Here is a 22021-nt window from a genome sequence, read left to right on the forward strand (position 1 = left end):
CACATATTCTTATATCCTACATATTATTACCTCTTCGTTGATTGATATCCATTGAATTGTGTCCATTTTCTGTTTTAGAAAGATTTGCACAAATATGAAAAGATAGATGGTATCATCATAAAACAATATCAATTTGGATCATACAAGGTACAAACCTTACCTTAATTTGAGGAGATCTTTACATTTTTCAGTTGAGTGCCTGCACCTAATGTAATTTCACATTCAAATCCATGTGTTTCATTTGGTCAGTTAAGTTCTTGCAAGAACCCCCACCAACTAAGGAGGTTCTTCGATGAACCCCACCTCCTATGGGGTTCTTGGAAAAACCTTTCGTGGGCCATTTTCAGTGCCAAGAACCATACGATTCTTCAAAGAACTTTAAGGATCGTAGAAGAACCCTTGTTAAACCTCTAATTTTTAAAGTGCAGTTTGATTACCATCATACCTTCCTTGTAGGCTAGATAGAGTCAAGATGAACTCAAGCTCAAATCAAAATGTAACTCCAATTACATTTCATTTGTTGCATGCTTCGTCAACAAGAGGTCTAGACTAACAGTGAAATATTTACTTATGGGTCCTTTTCCAACAATGCAGAGTTAAAGATAAACAACAAAAAATCTATTGAAATAGTGACATGAGGAATAAATCCAAAGTGAATAACGAATAACAACAACAAGTTAAAAAAAACATGGCTATATACAGGGAGTACCAGTACCGAGTCGATGTGCAGGGGTACGAGGTAATTGAGGTAGCTACAAGGCCTACATTCACGCCCCTTGACTTTTTTTCACATTTTGTCGCATGGGATTAAAATGGATTGAATCATATTTTTGTTGGTTAACAATATTCACAAAATATTATTTTGTGTCAAAGTGGAAGAAAAATTCTGAAATTTGCACAAAAATATGATAAATAAGACATTAATATTTCTTGATAAGATAAGAATTAAACCCCCCTGAGTCAATACATGTTAGAATCTTTCTGGGTAAGTCTCTAAGAGCTTTCCACACCTGGATTGAGCCACATTTGCCTATTTAACAATTTTCAAGACTTGCCATAGATTTTCAAGCAGATTTAAGGAAAAACTGTAACGCAGACACTCAGGAACACTCACTATCTTCTTGGTAAGCAACTCCAGTGTAGATTTGGCCTTGTGTTTTATGTTATTGTCCTGCTAAATGCGAAGTCATCTCAGTGTCTGGTGGAAAGCAGACTGAACCAGATTTTCCTCTAGGATTTTGCCTCTACTTACCTCCGTTACGTTAATGTTTTATCATGAAAAACTCTGAGTGGTACTCAGTAACGTGTTGTATTGGATTTTGCCCCAAACATACTATAAAACTTTGTATTCAGGACAAAAAGGGAATTGCCTTGCCACATTTTCTGCAGTGTTACTTTGGTTGCTTGTTGCAAACAGAATGCATGTTTTGGATTTATTTTCATGTTTATTCTGTACAGGCTTTTCACTCTGTCAATTAGATTATTATTGTGGAGTAACTACAATGTTGTTGATCCAGCCTCAGTTTTCTCCTATCACAACTATTAAACTCTGTAACTGACCTCTCCGACAACTGAGTTAGCAAGGACGCCTGTATCTTTGTAGTGACTAGATGTATTGATCAGTGTTTAATTAGTCAATTTGGAGGTGCCAGAAGAAAAAATTATATGCAAAATATTAAATGCTTTCTTATAAAGGAGATTTGTTGTCATGCGTTCTGGTACCTCAGAGCACCCCAGGTCACTTTCCTCTGGGGCTACATTTTAGATCCGGCACCTCCAAACACGGGGAACATTTTTTATAGCCTAGGGTTCGGGACAAATGTGGCCTTTATAAACACATTTCATGCATTTCTACATCATTTTAGATGACTGGACACTTTAGCAGAATATTTTTTAATACCTCACAAATTATTGAAATGACAGGCTACTTTGACATTAACAAACAGAATCTGAGATCAATAAAACAACCTTGTCTTCAATCCATCAATAGCCTAGATCTAGGTGTGTGGAGACACACATATTGTACAAAGTTTGGAGGAATTTATATTCCTAAAAAGGCTTTCCAGTTTCATTGACTCACCCAATGATGCTCAGCTCACTCACCGGCCTGTTTTGGCTGCATAATGTTCACTGACAGATTTGCTGCGTGTTCCCGACTGTAGGCATGCCTCGTGGTTGGACTACACACAATCCACAGTAAGGCAATTATTTTAATAAATAAACTATTGATCATCTGTGGCTAAATTATAGGCCTACTCCTGGTGTAGTATTCAGAATTAATTCATTTATTTCTGAACAGACAGTAGTAATTCTATAACTTTGACAAATGTATTTCAATTAATCAGAAGTGCAGCAGCACCTCCAGAACCCTTCGCGGAGCTATGATTCTATAAGGGAAAAAATGATGAGAAATAAAGTGCAACGCTGGAAAGATGAGAAAAACCAACACTACATGACCAGAAGTATGTGGACACCTTCTCGTCAAACAATTCATTCCAAAATCATGGGCATTAATATGGAGCTGGTTTCCCATTTGCTGTTATAACAGCCTCCACTCTTCTGGGAAGGCTTTTCACTAGATTTTGGAACATTGCTGCATGGACTTACTTCCTTCCATTCAGTCACAAGAGCATTAGTGAAGTCTGGCACTGATTTTGGGCAGTTAGGCCTGGCTCACAGTCAGCATAAAGTGTTCAATGGGGTTGAGTTCAGGGCTCTGTGCAGGCCAGTCAAGTTCTTCCACAACGATCGCGAAAAACCATTTCCGCTTTGTGCACGGGGGCATTGTCATTCTAAAACAGGAAAGGGCCTTCTCCAAACTGTTACCACAAAGTTGGAAGCACAGAATCGTCTAGAATGTCATTGTATGGTGTAGCGTTAAGATTTACCTTCACTGTAACAAAGGGGCCTAGCCGAACCATGAAAAACAGACCCAGACCATTATTCCTCCTCCACCAAACATAGTTGGCACTATGCATTGGGGAAGGTAGAGTTCTCCTGAACCCAGATTCGCTCTTTGGACTGCCAGATGGTGAAGCGTGATTCATCACTCCTGAGAATGCAATTCCACTGCTCCAATGACGGTGAGTTTAAGACCACTCCAGCCGACGCTTGGTATTGCACATGGTGATCTTAGGCTTGTGTGTGGCTGCTCGGCCACGGAAACCCATTTCAAGAAGCTCCCGACGAACACTTCTTGTACTGACATTGCTTCCAGAGGCAGTTTGGAACTCGGTAGTGATCGTTGGAACCGAGGACAGGCAATTTTTACGCGCGACATGCTTCAGCACTCTGCGGCCCCTTTCTGTGAGCTTGTGTGGCCTAACACTTCGTGGCTGAGCCGTTGTTGCTCCTAGACGATAGGAGAGTCTCGAACAGAGCTCAATCCAGTTGGTTGTCCAGTGATTGCACGTTCATCAATAGAACAGAGGGCAAAGGCGGTCTATTTGCTTGCCGACGTAGTGTCGTCAGGATGCCGGCTCGCCTGCCTCTTTCGCCGCCGCTTCCTCTTTTGAGTCGCGGGGATTCGGGCCGGGTCCAGAGTAAGGATAACATCCAGAGCTCCCAACTCTTTGAAGTAGACATGTTCATCCAAATCGAGGTTAGTGATAGCTGTTCTGATGTCCAGAAGCTGTTTTCCGTCATAGGAAATGATGGCGGAAACATTATGTAAATAAAAAAGTGGCGATCAGTGTAAAAAAAAAATTATCCATGTGTTGAAGTAACCTTGCCTGAGACCTCAAGACTTGTGTTAGCTTCCATGCCAAGGTTTTAGCTCAATGGCTGAACATCGTTTCAAATCATGCCAACGATTCAGGTTTGATACAAAGTCAATCACACTACAAATAACAACATGCATCCTCAACCCCAGTCCTAACAGCTGTGGGAAAGACTGACAGCTGCTGTCCTGAGTATGAAGCACCTGTCACTCTGGGTTTATGTGGTTCAGTTTAAAGGCTCTTTAAGTGTTTAATGGTGACTTGAACCCTGTTCACGCAGTAAAGTAAAGGCAGCTGTGATGTTGTTGTGGCTGTAGGGAAGAACTGAGCGTCAGATAGGGGACAAAGATGGGCAATAGGGATGTAAACCTCAATAAGTGTCCAATATAATATAGTACACTCATAGGCAATGCAACGCGATTTACCAAATAGAGGATAATACAGTGGAGAGTTTGGTTACAGTAGGTTACTCCCCCATTTCTACATTGTGGAGAAAAACCCAGAATATCTGGCATATCTGAATATTACAAATCATGTGGAAGTTGGAAAAAATATACAACAGATTTGGTTACACAATACACCAGTCGTCGGCTGGCCTTATTATACACTATTACACGCCATCTTATGATTAGATTCTTAAAAATAATGTGTCAGACTCAGCAATATAGTCCGCACAGCTAGTTTGTCTTTCTGAGGTCTCCGATCAAATCCCAAATCATGAACATGTCAATCAGATTAAACCTCCCAATAAGCCGGAGGAGGAAGCTGGTTACTGCGGATCTCAGACCAGCTAGGAGTCATGAGGAGGGAATCTACCTCCACTCACTTTCTGTCTGCTAGGGCTAATCTGAGAAAGATTGAGAGAGCGAGAGAGCGATTGTTTGCTATTGTTTCAGTGACAAAATAAACTTCTGTCTTAGCAGTTTGTTGTTTATTCATGCTTGAGTGGGAGAATGTGTGTGTGTGTGTGTGTGTGTGTGTGTGTGTGTGTGTGTGTGTGTGTGTGTGTGTGTGTGTGTGTGTGTGTGTGTGTGTGTGTGTGTGTGTGTGTGTGTGTGTGTGTGTGTGTGTGTGTGTGTGTGTGTGTATGCATGCAAGTGTGTGTGTGTGTGTTTGTAATGTCCCTACTTCTGTTGTTACATATATATTGGAAGTTCACCAAAAAACTCTCCAATCTTCCAGATGCAAATAATCATGAAAAAGAAAACTCTCACACACGATGGTCTTCCTGAGAAGAACACTACTGTCGCTCTCTGCCAGACTCCTTTACTGCACATATAAATCATTCTTTACCAGATAGATTTCAACAAAACAACAAGCGACAGGCAAACAACCCACACAAACTGAGTAACAATTAGCCAAAAGGCAGAGTAGCTGTGAAACATCGGAAAATGAAAGGACACACATTTCAACATTTGCATCATTCTTTCAACAGGAATTGAGAAAACACGGTATACCAGTTTAACTAACGCATCATGAAAGATTAACTTTCGGTGTCTATTACAGTCACATCAGAGCAACAGCTGATAAACACAGGGTTGTGTTCCCGTGCCACAGTAAACACCAGAACACGAGGGTCCTGTCATACCGCTGCAACACTTACTGAGCCTAAACAATGCCTTTGACCACTGTAGTGGTGGTCCATATGGTGGTGCGTGTGTTTGTGTATTGTCCTGTAAGGTTAGTTAAAGACACAGCAGAGCCACTATGGAGCCCAGTTGCCTGAGTGCTCCCTAACACAGGGCTGCTCTATGGAAACTGGCCTCCCTGCTACAATATGTGCAGTCATCCATAAATCAGTCATCTGAATCACATGGGCACTTTAATTAAGAAAATACAGACAGGTATGATAAGGAATGGTTTGAAATGGTTAAGCATGAGACATTCTCTCTTTATTTGTCAGGAAATACAGAACATTTTGATGTGATATGAAGTGCATGTGGTAAGATTGACCTCAATGGATGTTTCAAATATTTAGGCGAAGTAGTCATTTCTGAGATGAAATATGAAATACAAGGAATCCACATGTCTGTTTGATGTGTGTGTGTGTGTGTGTGTGGGGGGGGGTGTATGTGTGTGTGTGTGTGTGTCATTTGTCTGTCGATTAACGATTGGTCGGCAGTGTTTAAGCTACAAGAGGGCAGTAAATCTGTGTGTGTGTGTCTGCTAAGTCATTTGTTACAGTTTTCTTCAAAGACATGACAGACGCTCTACCTCTGCCCCGCTGTCAAACATACAGAGATTTACTTCCATCTGATGCACACACACACACACACACACACACACACACACACACACACACACACACACACACACACACACACACACACACACACACACACACACACACACACACACACACTTGTATACCTAAACTTGTGGGGACACATAATTCAGTCCCATTCAAAATCCTATTTTCCCTAACCCTAACTCTAACCCTAACCTTAACCCCAAAACCTAACTTCAACCATAACCCTAAACCTAAACCTAACCCTAGCTCCTAACCCTAACCCTAATTCTGATCTTAACCCTAAACCCTCTAGAAATAGCATTTGAAATTGTGGGTGTAACCGGTGTTAAATGGCTTGTTAGTTAGCGGGGTAAGCGCTAATAGCGTTTCAATCGGTGACGTCACTCGCTCCGAGACCTTGAAGTAGTTGTTCCCCTTGCTCTGCAAGAGCTGTGGCTTTTGTGGAGTGATGGGTAACGGTGCTTCGAGGGTGACTGTTGTCGATGTGTTTAGAGGGTCCCTGGTTCGAGCCCAGGTAGGGGCGAGGAGAGGGATGGAAGCAAAACTGTTACATGGGAACTAACAAAATGTCCCCAGTTGGTCAAACTTTTGTTCTGGTCCACACAAGTATAGTTAAACAATCCACACACACACACACACTCTAAGGAGATGTGTCTGTCATGTAATTTGAAAGCACCGTAAATAACGACTCACACTAAGAGGAAGAGTTGGACCCCTGGAGTGAGAAATACCACAGAACACACATACCGACCGCAAGACACACTGACACCCCATCAAACACACACCCTGATCTCTAGACAGTGACACGTGGTGCAGATAAAACACAGACCTGTAGCGTTACTCATCTGCTCAGAGTTAAGCACAGTGTGGCAAACACGTGCAGATACGCACACGCATACCCACACAAACACACGCACACACACCACACACACACCTCATTGAAACATCTGTCCTCGCTAGTAATACAAATACGTACAAATATATCCTGTCCATGAGTTTACAAGTTTAATGATGAGCTCTGGTTCCATCTTTCATCACTCTCTCCTTTTCCTCTTCTCCCGTCATCTGTTCATCTCTCTCTACTGTTCCGAAAAGCTTGTTTTATGTAAGCTTCTGGTGAACCTGGCTAACTACCAGAGACACGGCACTGACTGATGTACACATCTTGTGCCAACCTGTGTGAACGCATCATTTGTAAACCTCTATCAACATTCTCACAGAACCTTAGGGCACTAGTCTCACATCAGGGTGTGTGTGTGACACTTGTGTCACATTAGACAATGCCAGCATGATTTCCTGGCATCGGGTCGGGTATCCACCCACTCTGCCCAGAGAGGCGATGACATTTCACTTTCTTATGCTATAAAATACATTTTACCAAGACAAATATGATTCTTCAAGTTCTGAATCGGTAACATATCATAAACATTATATCAAAAAATTCTGAATTTCGTAATCTAATACATCCAATAATAATTACAGAGTTTAGTTAACAGAGCGGTGATGCTTTCTCGCACGACTTTTGAGGATTTAAAAAAAAAAAATGTTTTATTTAACCTTTATTTAACCAGGTAGGCTAGTTGAGAACAAGTTCTCATTTGCAACTGCGACCTGGCCAAGATAAAGCATAGCAGTGTGAACAGACAACACAGAGTTACACATGGAGTAAACAATTAACAAGTCAATAACCCCCTAAAAAAAGGGGGAGTCTATATACATTGTGTGCAAAAGGCATGAGGAGGTAGGCGAATAATTACAATTTTGCAGATTAATAACACTGGAGTGATAAATGATCAGATGGTCATGTACAGGTAGAGATATTGGTGTGCAAAAGAGCAGAAAAGTAAATAAATAAAAACAGTATGGGGATGAGGTAGGTAAAAATGGGTGGGCTATTTACCGATAGACAGCTGCAGCGATCGGTTAACTGCTCAGATAGCAGATGCTTGAAGTTGGTGGGGGAGATAAAAGTCTCCAACTTCAGTGATTTTTGCAATTCGTTCCAGTCACAGGCAGCAGAGAACTGGAACGAAAGGCGGCCAAATGAGGTGTTGGCTTTAGGGATGATCAGTGAGATACACCTGCTGGAGCGCGTGCTACGGATGGGTGTTGCCATCATGACCAGTGAACTGAGATAAGGCGGAGCTTTACCTAACATGGACTTGTAGATGACCTGGAGCCAGTGGGTCTGGCGACGAATATTTGCCTCTATACCATTGTAGCGGCCTAAAACTAAAATGATATGAGCTGAGTTCAATTTAAAATACTTTGAAAATAAAAAATATTGCGGTATGCACAGTGCTCCGTTGACATTTCACATAGATACACTTGTATTTGTGGAAAACTCTTCAAAAAGGACAGGACTTTCGCATTACTATGAATAGCGTATACTAAAATATGGAAATACTACATCTCAAAATCGATATCTATCTTACCTCAATATTGTCTTACGTCCTCCAGATATTTGGACAACATATCTCATTGCGAATGTTTGTCCAGATATTACAATTGCGATTAGGAATTACGATTTTCAAAACTTGGTAATTCCACCAGACATGGTGAAAGATGAGTTCAACAGTGAGCATGTCAGTTAGCCTTTATTCTCTCACAGAATCCAGCCTAGCTGACGTAATGCTATTTTCCTGATTTTTGAAGAAGAAAAAAATCTGTCCCTTTCTCTCTTTTAGTCATCCTAATGTTGGCCACACTACAAGTGTAAAAACTCCAATAACTTTTGAACAGATTATGATAGAGACATGAGGTTTGGACCATTTGTTTTCGTAGAGGAGTATCAACACCCACTGGTCAAAATATGCATTTTGTATTAGACACCCTACTGAATGTTTTGTTTTGGGAAGTAATTATACCTCTAGTTACAGCACAGAAAGAATGCTCTGTAACAATTGAGTTAGGAGACAGTGCCAAAGTTGATAATGTAACCTATACCAAATACCAAATACATTTAAACAGAAGTCCATTCACCTTTAGGATGAATAAGATTTAGATGTGCCATTGGGAAATGTTTTCATATTTCCTCCTCATAATTTAATGAACATGTCAAGGTTTTAGAGTTCAGAACCAGCTGCATTTGGGTTGAGTGGAATGTGTTAGCTTAGCTTAGCTTAGTGTGTGTGTGTTAGAGGTCGACCGATTATGATTGTTCAACGCCGATACCGATAACGATTATTGGAGGACCAAAAAAGCCGATACCGATTAATCGGACGATTTTATTATTTATTTATTTGTAATAATGACAATTACAACAATACTGAATGAACACTTATTTTAACTTAATATAATACATCAATAAAATCAATTTAGCCTCAAGTAAATAATGAAACATGTTCAATTTGGTTTAAATAATGCAAAAACAAAGTGTTGGAGAAGAAAGTAAAAGTGCAATATGTGCTATGTAAGAAAGCTAATGTTTCAGTTCCTTGCTCAGAACATGAGAACATATGAAAGCTGGTGGTTCCTTTTAACATGAGTGTTCAATATTCCCAGGTAAGAAGTTTTAGGTTGAAGTTATTATAGGAATTATAGGACTATTTGCCACTATACCATTTGTATTTCATTAACCTTTGACTATTGGATGTTCTTATAGGCACTTTAGTATTGACAGTGTAACAGTATAGCTTCCGTCCCTCTCCTCGCTCCTCCCTGGGCTCGAACCAGCAACACAACGACAACAGCCACCATCGAAGCAGCGTTACCCATGCAGAGCAAGGGGAACAACTACTAGAAGGCTCCTAGCGAGTGACGTTTGAAACGCTATTAGCGCGCTCTAACTAGCTAGCCATTTCACCTCGGTTACACCAGCCTCATCTCGGGAGTTGATAGCCTTGAAGTCATAAATAGCACAATGCTTGACGCACAACAAAGAGCTGCTGGCAAAACGCACGAAAGTGCTGTTTGAATGAATCTTTACACGCCTGCTTCTGCCTACCACCGCTCAGTCAGATATTTAGATACTTGTATGCTTATATGCAACGCAGGACACGCTAGATAATATCTAGTAATATCATCAACCATGTGTAGGAAACTAGTGATTATGATTGATTGTTTTTTAAAAGATAAGTTTACTGCTAGCTAGCAACTTACCTTGGCTTACTGCATTTGCGTAACAGGCAGTCTCCTTGTGGAGTGCAACGAGAGAGAGGCAGGTCATTATTGCATTGGACTAGTTAACTGTAAGGTTGCAAGATTGGATCCCCGAGCTGACAAGGTGAAAATCTGTCGCTCTGCCCCTGAACGAGACAGTTAACTAGGCCGTCATTGAACATAAGAATGTGTTCTTAACTGACTTGTCTAGTTAAATAAAGGTATAATTGCCTAGTTAAATAAAGGTATACAAAATAATAATTTATCGGCAAATCGGCGCCCAAAAATACAGATTTCTGATTGTTATGAAAACTTGAAATGGCCCTAATTAATCAGCCATTCCAATTAATCAGTCGACCTCCAGTGTGTGTGTGCCTAAATGTGTGCGTAAATTTACGAATTTGCTTAGAATGACAATACACGTTAATGTATTCAGAGAGAGACGTTAGGTCACTAACAGACACTAGTCATTATATGATAAACACAGTCACTCCAAAGAGACACAACAACAGCCTCAGGACTCAGGACTCAGGACAGATAATGGCAAGCCCCTATCTGACATCACAGAAGTGTTCAGGTCTAGTTAGAAGCCATCAATTGCTCCTTCAATGACTGTTTCATCAGTGGTCAGACATAAAAACTAAAAAGTGGTCAAACCACAAAGACATCACACTAACTGCACACACAGCATCTTCACACTTTACACCGCACACACACTGCACCCACTGGCTTTCACACATATCACAGTCCCTCTTGCTCAGCTCTCGCCTTTCCGTCTCCACTCAAAACTCACAGACTTCTCTCTCGCTCAGTGTCCATCTGTGTGAGATAAGTCAACATGAGAATGTGTGATATTGCTCTCTCTGTATTCAGATCTCAGTGTACACAGCACTCCATGGCCTCCCTGGTTCAATTTCACAGCCCCAAAAAATCTAGTGCCGATTCAGACAGGAAACCCGAGTATTGGCATCAGCTGATTTTGGAGCAATTAGATGAATCCCTCTACCACTCATCATCACTCTTCATCACCATCATCATTCATCACTATCGCAGACTATTTAGTCAATCAGGTTCTGCACACACATTCCCTAATGGCTACCGTGCTCAAGCTATGCACTGGTGTTCCTGGTGACATGATATTGCTGTGACATGCGCTACTCATCATGCATGTCTGTTTTCTGCTTCCCACCACCCACCCCAGCCTTCACCTGTTTGGTCTCTGCTTTAGTTTTGGTCAGGGGTATTTGTACAGCGTACCTTGCTCACTGCCTGGAGTTATGATGCACGAAAGAGCAGAGCCTAATGCCAAGACTAATGTATTGCATGTATTGTAATATTTTTCTAATAAATGGTTAAACTAATACATAGTGTTTCCTTTCTGACCCTCCACACTCACACACACTCTCTCACACAGATCACACACACATACTGTACATACTGTTGTCTCCATGGTACCACTGAGAGTTCTGGGGTTAAGGGAACTCAAACACACACATACATGTGCACGCACGCATGCACGCACGCACGCACACACACACACACACACACACACACACACACACACACACACACACACACACACACACACACACACACACACACACACACACACACACACACACACACACACACTTGCTCAGGTGGGCTAAAGCCAAATGTCTGGAAGTGGACTTCACATCTGCATCCTGTTAAACTCACTAATAAAACACCTCCAAACACAACACAAGAAACACACACACACACATTCTCACCTCAACCCTAACTGGAAGTAGTTCCAGGCTGCGGTAAAGACAATTGTTTAGGGATTCACTTAAACTGAGAATAGCCCAGATATTTCCTTTCTAACATGACCATGTGTTCTTTCTGTGGTTACTATATCTTCTCTGTCTATTCACTGGCACACGTGTTGTAATATAAGTCTGGGGCTTGGTGTACTTTCCATCTCCATGTTTTGTATGTTAGTTAAATTGGGGTGATGTAGGCCTCTGGGAGAAGTTAACACACCGTGACCAAATATAAACGTGTACAAATGAATCCTGCCATTGCTCTGAACGCAGCGACCATATAAAAGTCAGAGCAGAATGCATAGCTAATTTATGAGTAACTTTTTTTATTCTCCGTATCCCACTAGGCTTAATAAATGCACTGTCCCACTAAACACTATCAATTCCAGTTCCCAAAGTCAAAGATACAGAATTTGCCATCATGCCAGCAGCCTGAGGTTAAGGCAGAGGAAGTTTGCCCAGATTTCCGTACCACTTTGATTTAGATCCAGAGATCTAGAGGAAACTCGGTTTTCAGGGGGTCATATATCAAATCCACATTCATTTCCACTTAATTTGTTCATCGTCAGACACTCCCACTTTCCCGTTGTCCCCATTGCACCATACATAAATGCAACAATCCGACACACTCGCCCACTGTCACAGTGTTCCTCTGGACTCTACACTGAACGGATTACCGGTATCGTTATCGTAAATCATGGATTTGAAACTCTTGGCGGTTATGTCTGTGCTTGCTGTGGCGACATACGTTCCTTTCGCACAAGGTAGGCTACTTTGGACGAGTTTAGCTATGATATCTGTTATTCGTTATTCAAATAAAGCATTGTGTGGTTTTCTATAGCCCCGCAGGGCGGTTCTGTGTGTGTCCATGTTCTGCGGCTGTTTCAGTGAGACGTGCAGCTGCTGATTTCGGCAAAATTTGTCACTCATAATAATAATAATAATACGTTGTTCAATCGGTCTGCCTAGTTAACACCATGCTTGAGCTACATCGAATTCGATAATGCATGTTATGGGGGTGTTCACAAACGCGCTTTGGTGATGCAATGTTCCTTATGTTATAAAATACATTTTACATATACAAATATGGTTATTCGTGTTCTGAATAGTTCAGTGTGGTCTTTCTCTAACATTGCATTAACAGTGTATCCCAAAAAGTCGGATTTCGTAACCTATTACAACCGTGCAACTTTATTACAGCAACTTCTTACGTATTGTGGTGGTTGTCTTCAAAGTTTCACGTGTCGCAAAAAAATCTAAATTGGCATGACATGAGCTGAACTAAATGTATAAGTCTTTGAAAATAAAAAGCTTGCTGTACGCTCAATGCTCCGTTGACATTTCACAGAGATATGCTTGTTTTTGTGGGAGATCTTCAAAAAAGAACAGGAATTTCGCATTAATATGAAATGCATATACTAAAATATGAAAATACTACATGTCATGTCTCAAAATCGATATCTATCTTGCCTCTATATTGTTTTATGTCCTGCGGATTCTAGAAAAAAAGCAAAGTAAGCCTGCCAAGTAGCCTTTATTCTCGCACAGCCTCCAGCTAGGGCTCCATGATTTGGACCAAATATGTAATTGCGATTTTTTTTGGGCCAGATATTGCAATTGCGATTATGAACTGGGATTTTCAAAAACTTGGGTGAAAATGCTGTAATTCCTTCAGACAAGTGTCAGGTGTAGAGAACATCACTTCTAAAATGAGATCATATGAATGAATACATGCTGTGCTAACTGAATACACAACCAAATTAAACAAATAATTTCTAACATTGTTATAGGCTACATATGATAATATATATAATTATTACACTTACATACTAACAAACATACATTTTTAACTTGATCATCAAAATATAAAGTGCTATAAGCGCAGCAGTTGTTCATTAATGAATGAATAACATTATGAGTTCCTATTTTACCATTATGAGATCTTAAATAACCTAAGTGAATTATTTATTCAGGCAGCCATAGGCTGCAGATGCAATAGGAAGCTTATGATTGTGTAATTATGTAATTTCAATCATTATAATTAACATTTTAAGTCAAAGTGCCTTAAAAACATTTAACACGGAGCCTACCAATTTAAAGATGCAGCCTCTGTCCAAAACATTGGAATCTGGTCCAGTTATTTAACGGGACATGTTTCAACTCCACCCTTAATTTTATTGTACATTGTTGGGATAGCTACTTGGGAGAAATATGTGCAAGATGGAATCTTGTATCTCCTGTCCAGCTTGTTTATCATTCTTTTGACGCCCTCTTTGCAGACTGTGTAATAAGGACCATGTCTTTGGCTATGTGATAGGTATTAACCTCTGTGATTTCTAAATGTCTATCGGATGTTTCTCCCTACCTTACACTTGAAAACGCATTTGCAATCAATGCTTGTTTAAGGCAGGTGGTTGGTCGTGGCAGAGGGACTTTGCTGCTCTCTGGCATTTTTTTTTATACCATGCAATCTTCTTAATGTAGGGGATGGTTATTCTTCTTCAAATGATTGAATACATTTGCCTCATGTTGCCTCTTGTTGTTACCACAAATTACATGCTGACCAACGTGAGCATTGCAAAAATAAATGTACATACATGTTATTCAGTCATTGCACCCACACTGCTCCTGCACGTCAGCGTGGCCATATGCGCTAAAATATAACTATTTGTGATGCTCGATGTGCCTCAAGTCCTGCCTCTCCCATCTCCTCATTGTTTTTTAGGAGCATATACCCATGTGCCATCTCCTCATTGGTTTTTAGGAGCATATACCCATGTGCCATCTCCTCATTGGTTTTTAGGAGCATATACCCACATAGGTAATTGAAAGATGAACTGAGGTCCACACTCCAGTCAGTTGTGGTAATGCACCTTTTAAAGTTGGTTGCCAACCGCCATATAAAGTCCAGAGGAGAAGAAGTCTGAAAGAGGAGAGATTACTAGAAACAAACCCGGTTTACCCATTTATCTGTGGATTAATTGTTGGAGTAGAGGACCTTGTGCATTTCAGGTAAAATAACAACCCAATGTTTATATCCCAGGAGAAATTAGCTAGCAACAACAAGTTAGCTAGCTAAATTGCCATACATGTTTTATGCTTTTCGCCCTGTCCCCAAATTAATATAGTTGGTTTAGAATTTGTTTTGATATTTTAACCTGCGTGTCCTGATCTGTCTGATGTGGACAAAATGAACATGCGTGCGATGGCGCACACAGACAAACATGCTCGTGCGTAATAAATGCAATAATAAATGCAATTGCAAAAACTGAACTTTTATCTACTTTTATCTAACTTTTATAACTTTTATCTAAAAAATTAACATGATTTACCAATTGGTCAAAATATGCATTTTTATTAGACACCCTAGCATGTATTTGATTTTTTTAGTGGCCCTAGCACAATTATTTTTTTCCTGATCACGTGGTGCAATTAATAATAGAATGTCAACTATTTTATGTTATTTATTACATCTAGTTTAAAATCATTGAAAGAGTGCTTCCGGTTAAACATGCTTTATTTGGATGATTCATTGGCTAGTTCCACATTCACTTTCAAATAGCATATGAAAATCATTTTATTTTCAAATAAACTGTTCAAATGAATGGCCCTTTTGAATTTATCTTTAGTGCCATAGTCCCATTGAGCAGCAATAACAAGTAGCCTAGGCATTTATAAAGCATTTATAGTCTACTCGTTGTGCTTAATTAAAGCAACACCACAAGGGCACGACAACTCCAGCAGTGCGTGCATGTGGGTCTATTTATAAACATGGTTTCCATTGAGGATTTCCTACACTGGACCACCAATAATCTGCCAATTTTTTTCATGTAATTACATTAAGATATAAGCTATAGTCATAAAAATTAACAAGTTGATTTAAAAACCTGTGTTTAACCCTTTATTATGGTTGGTGTCTTGACGGATTTGTTTACAATCGTGTGGCATAAAAAGTGTCAGTTGTCGATATATCATATATTAAGCATTAATGGTTATATTTTACAATAACTCGAACCCTGTAAGAATCCTAGATCTAGCTGTCTGAGGTTTTTTTTGTACAGCGCTCTCAGAAATGCAGTGTAACTAAGTAACATTTCGTGTCTCCTTATGTTATGGGGGGGAAAACAACCCTAATAAATGCGATTTCAAAATGGAATGCTTAAACGCAAAAGAGTCACTTTACCTTGATGCTTAAAACCTAAATAAATACTGTTCTTAACGTGGTTCTTCAATAATTAGTGTAATACTTGTTGGATGCGAATTTGGTGTCCAGGTGATTTAGTTACGGCGTGATATTTTCACACATCGTTATCTGATCCAGGAAGGCTGAATGTCAGTCAAGTGACCAACAGCTGTTGTGATATTGCATGTGATGCATTACAATCCAAGTGCTGGACAGAAAGGTGTTTGGATATTTTGGCGTCTCATTCGTTATGCCGGTGAAGACAGTTGTGCCTAGATCCACGTTGGATTTAATATCCCTAGCGAATATTATTCCAATTTTTTGTTATAACTTTGGGATATTAGATCAGTCAATCAGTCACCAGCATTTCGACCAGAAATGAGATTGCCTTAAAATGTGGAGGTGTATGTTTCATGCTGACACCATGACATCTCTCAAGGAACTACACTGACCTTTATGCAACCTGGAAACCGCATATCTGAGAATAAAATGTACGTATACACTGACTCGGTGTTCATTTAGAAAGTGCATAGAGGATGTTGTTCCCACTGTGATGATTGTAACTTATCCTAACAGAAAACCATGGATAGATAGCAACATTCTCACAAAAAGTTGACTGGGAACATATGGATGAGTACAAACAGTCCAGCTATGCCCTCGGTAAGGCAATCAAACAGGCAAAACGTCAGTAGAGAGACAGTGGAGTCACAATTCTTAAGCTCAGACACGAGAAGTATGTGGCAGGGATTCCAGACAATAACAGATTCTAAACGTTGCGGACACTGACGCCTTGCTCCCAGACAAGCTAAACACCTTCTTCGCCCATTTTGAGGAAAACACAGTGCCGCCGAAGCAGGCCACCGCCTGCGAGCACGAGGCCTGCAAGCTCTCGTTCTCCATGGCCAACCTGAGTAAGATATTTAAGCGTGTTAACCCTCGCAAGGCTGCCGGCCCAGACGACATCCCTGGCCATGTCCTCAGATCATGTGCAGACCAGCTGGCTGGAGTGTTTGCGGTCATATTCTATCTCTCCCTATCCCAGTCTGCTGTCCCAACTTGCTTCAAGGTGTCCACCATTGTTCCTGTACCCAAGATAGCGAAGGTAATTGAACTAAAATCATGTCATCAAGAGGTGCTTTGAGAGGCTAGTTAATAAGGCTCATATCACCTCCACCTTACACAATACCCTAGACCCACTACAATCTGCATACCGCCTCAACAGATCCACGGATGACGCAATCACCATCACATTGCACACTGCCCTATACCATCTGGACAAGAGAAATACCTATGCAAGAATGCTGTTCATTAACTACAGCTTAACCTTCTCCATAGTGCCTTTCAAGCTCATCACTAAGCTCGGGGCCCTGGGTCTGAGCCCGCCCTTTGCAACTGGGTCCTGAACTTCTTGACGGGCCAACCCCAGGTGGTGAAGGTATGCAACAACACCTTCTCTACGCTGATCCGCAACACGTGCTCAGGCCCCTCCTGTACACCCTTGTTCACCCATGACTGCTTGAGTCTCCAACTCAATCATCAAGTTTGCAGACGACACAACAGTGGTAGGCCTGATTACCAACAATGGCGAGACAGCCTACAGGAGTGGAGACGGTAAACGTCTGCAAATTCCTCAGTCCAACAGTGCAGCAATACCTAACAATACACACAAATCCAAAAAGAAAAGAATGAAAAAAATATAGAAATTTTAGAACGAGTAATGTCAGAGTCCAGAATATATATACACTGAATGTACTAAACATTAGGAACACGTTCTCTTTCCAAGACAGACTGACCAAGTGAATCCAGGTGAAAGCAATGATCCCTTATTGATGTCACCTGTTAAATCCACTTCAATCAGCATAGAGACAGGTTAAAGAAGGATGTTTAAGCCTTGAGACAATTGAGACATGGCTTGTGTATGTGTGCCATTCGGAGTGTAAATGGGCAAGACAAAATATTTAAGTGCCTTTGAACGGGGTATGGTAGTAGGTGCCAGGTGTACCAGTTTGAATGTGCCAAGAACTGCAACGCTGCTGGGTTTTTCACGCTCAACAGTTTCCTGTGTGTATCAAGAATGGTCCACCACTCAAAAGACATCCAGCCAACTTGACACAACTGTGGGATGCATTGGAGTCAACATGGGCCAGCATCCCTGTTCAACACTTTCGACACCTTGTAGAATTAATGCCCCAACTAATTGAGGCTGTACATATCTAACTCAACTACACCAGTATCCCTGCACACAGTACATTTTGGCACTGTGAATAAGACAGTAGGTTTTTTTGGAATTGTTAGTTAGATTACTTGTTCGTTATTACTGCATTGTTGGAACTAGAAGCACAAGCATTTCGCTACACTCGCATTAACATCTGCTAACCATGTGTATGTGACAAATAAATTTGATTTGATTTGATTTGATTTGGCACTGACCATATATATAAGGTGCATTCGGAAACTATTCAGACCCCTTGACTTCCTCCACATTTTGTTACATTACAGCCTTCTTCTAAAATGGATTAAATTGTTTACAATAGCCCATAATGACAAAACAAAAACAGGTTTGTAGAAATCCCCCCTCCCCCCCAAAAAAAAAGAAAGGGGAAAAAAACACATTTACGGCGTGACTTAAAAAAAATATTCTACGTCTATGCAAATGTTGTTGATCATTACAATAAAATAAGTCCCAAATGGAAAGGAAAAACATTGTTTGTCATCTGTAGCCCCATGAAATCAGCCAAAATAAGCTCAATAAGTTCATGCATGCACACCCTCCTATTTATTATACAATCACCTGTATTGTGAATAGGCCTAGGCTACATAGAGATGTACTTTTCTAATAAACGCTTTCCATTGTTATTATGCAGTTAGATTGGTGAAAACAAAGTCAAATTGAAAATGTAAAAAAAATGATAATGAACTGTCTCAAATGATGCCCAACGATTATGATGCCCAAACTCAAATGATGCCCAACGATTAACCAGTGCAGTAGCTGAGTTTAAAGGCTTCCAAACTTGCAGTGAGCACAAGCCAAAACAGACCAAAGACATGGCAAATACTCAACCATTAAAGGTTTGAGACTCCAATCTGTCCCCTGTACACATGTAATTGTGGGGGCACTACCACTTATCAGTTAAATTGGTACAGCACTCACAGGTGCAACAAATTGAGCCTCTTACAAGGCACATCTCAAAATATGTTAATGAGCCAGAAACAACAATACCGTGCCGCCAGTAGTGGTTAAAAGGTTTTAGGAGCTCCATAAATACTGTAGGGTACTGTATTCAATTTACTATAAATAAATAATACGGTACGTTGCTTTTAGTTTTATTGTATAACACTGTAAAATGCAGTGTAGCATCAATTCTGTAAAACACATTTAAGGTATTTTACAGTGCATTCTACAGTGTTTTACTGTTGAAATTACCGAAAAGTCTTACAGTGTAGGATAATGTCAATGTTGTTCCTGTTCTACTTGACAGTGGGGGCCTTGCTCCTCTCTGACAGTATTTTTCACTTGGCCTTGTGTTCTCTCCTGGTTTCTGACAAAATGAGGTGGGGTTTTCATGTTCTCCACTTGTCTCTTAATGATACTGTATATTATATTCATGTTCTCTGTTCTACCCCCTCTTCAGCTAAGCCTATCAGTATGATGGAGAGGTGCTGGTGTCGTTCTACAGTTAACACCGTCCCCCAGCGCAACATCCGAGAACTGAAGTTCCTACACACACCCAACTGCCCCTTCCAAGTGATGTGAGTACCTCGCCAACACAAACATGCACCGGTTATAGGCAAGATCATGCACTAAAAGGGGTGACAGGTCTCTCCTTCTGGTCGGACATTTCACACCATCAATCTCATGGAGCTGACAGCCAGTGAAAGGAGCTCCTGAGGCACACACACACACACGCACACACACACAAATGCACACACACACTCTCTCACACACACACTCTCGCACTGTCTTCTCTCTCTCTCACACACACTCTCTCTCGCTCTCTCTTCCACACACACACACATACACACTCAATCGCTCTCTCTCTCTCACACACACACACACACACACACACACACACACACACACACACACACACACACACACACACACACACACACACACACACACACACACACACACACACACACACTCCCAGGACCTTTAAAAGTGGTGACAGGTCTCTCCTTCTTTTTTGGACATTCCACACCATCAATCCCATGGAGCTGACGGCCAGTGAACGGAGCCCCTGAGGGGCGCACACACACACACACACACACACACTTCTGATAGCCTTCTCATTGTCTATTCTGTAAGCCATGCACACATAATTAGACACATCCATAGGAAGCGTATCATGAAAAATAGTGTGTGTGGGGGGTTGGGAATTGGATGCAGTTTTGTTTTCAACAGGAAAACATTAATAGCAGCTCTAAATAATTGGCCTGTCTTTCCTCTTACTCCTAACTGATAGGGTCTGATACTGCTCAACATTATGAGATCTGTGTGTGTGTGTGTGTTTGTGTATTTGTGTGTGTGTGTGTGTATGTGCGTGATTAATTAGTTATTCCAGTGTGCTGGAATGGAACAGGGCACCAGAAGCTATCAATCTCATTCTTTCTTCTTTCTCAATTAATCTTATCCCTCTATTTTCTCTTTGCAGTGCCAAGCTGAAGAACCACAAGGAGGTGTGTATCAACCCCGAGACCAAGTGGCTGCAGCAGTACCTGAAGAATGCCCTCAACAAGTAAGGGACCCTTTAAGAGAATCTACAACCTAAAACACATTCATGTCTACACAGAAACACGGTATCATTCTCCTCAGAAAATGACATTTTCTCTATTCTCCACTTCAACAGGACATACAGTACAGTAGTAAAGTAGTACATGCTCAGGGCCAAATCTGAACTTGATCTGCATGTGTGCATAATTTCATGCACGTCTGCCAGTGACATTCATAGGCTACATGATTTACGGGAAAGTCAAGGTTATACGTACAGAAATTAAATGATAAGAATAAGCCTGGATAGCGCTACAAAAAAAGTGATACATTTTTATTTAACTAAATCAGATTGACTGGGCATATTCAGGATAGCCTGAACACAGATGCAACATAACATTTATGGGTAGCACTTTAGTATACAGTGCTGAAATAAGAGTTTAACGTCCGGAAAGTACCAGGAAACAACAGCGACGTAAGTCAGAAACAACCAGGTAAGAACGTGGTAATTACTCATTAAAAGTTAGTTTGTTGCTGCTAAATATTTGATATAAAGAGTGATGAATCCATTTGTATTTGTCACATGCGCACAATACAAGTGTAGACCTTACTGTGAAATGATAACTTACAAGTCGTTAACATACATGTCGTCCAGTTAAGAGAAATAAGAGTTAAGAAAATATTAACTAAATAAACTAAAGTGAAAAAAATAACAAAGTTACACAACAAATAACAATAACGAGGATATATCCAGGGGGTACCGGTACCGAGTCAATGTGCGGGGGTACAGGCTAGTCAAGGTAATTGAGGCAACATGTACATGTACAGTGCATTCGGAAAGTATTCAGACCCCTTGGCTTTTTCCACATTTTGTTATTATTTTGTTATTATTCTAAAATGTATTAAATATTTTTTCTCCCCTCATGAGTCTACACACAATAGCCCATAATGACAAAGCAAAACAGATTTTTAGACAGATTTTTAGAAATGTATAAAAAAAACACTGTAAATAACTTATTTAAATAAGTATTCAGACCCTTTACTCAGTACTTTGTTGAAGCACCTTTGGCTGCAATTATAACCTCGAGTCTTCTTGGGTATGACGCTACAAGCTTGGCAAACCTGTATTTGGGCAGTTTCTCCCGTTCTTCTCTGCAGAGTCTCTCAAGCTCTGTCAGGTTGGATGGGGAGCATCGCTGCACAGGTATTTTCAGGTCTCTCCAGAGATGTTCTGTCGGGTTCATGTCCGGGCTCTGGCTGGGCCACTCAAGG

General features: G+C 40.7%; 1 protein-coding gene across 1 annotated transcript in view; it reads left to right on the plus strand.

Moving 5' to 3' along the window:
* The first annotated feature begins 12437 nt into the window (after positions 1-12437).
* LOC109889729 (stromal cell-derived factor 1-like) overlaps positions 12438-22021 on the plus strand; it is a 28934-nt gene continuing 19350 nt past the window's right edge. The window contains exons 1-3 of the mRNA XM_020481384.2: positions 12438-12619; positions 19671-19788; positions 20694-20777. Of these exons, the coding sequence (XP_020336973.1) occupies positions 12553-12619; positions 19671-19788; positions 20694-20777 (269 nt within the window). The 5' untranslated portion in view covers positions 12438-12552. The remainder of the gene's footprint in view (positions 12620-19670; positions 19789-20693; positions 20778-22021) is intronic.

This window comes from Oncorhynchus kisutch, linkage group LG4 (genome assembly GCF_002021735.2).
Source record: "Oncorhynchus kisutch isolate 150728-3 linkage group LG4, Okis_V2, whole genome shotgun sequence".
NCBI lineage: Eukaryota > Metazoa > Chordata > Actinopteri > Salmoniformes > Salmonidae > Oncorhynchus > Oncorhynchus kisutch.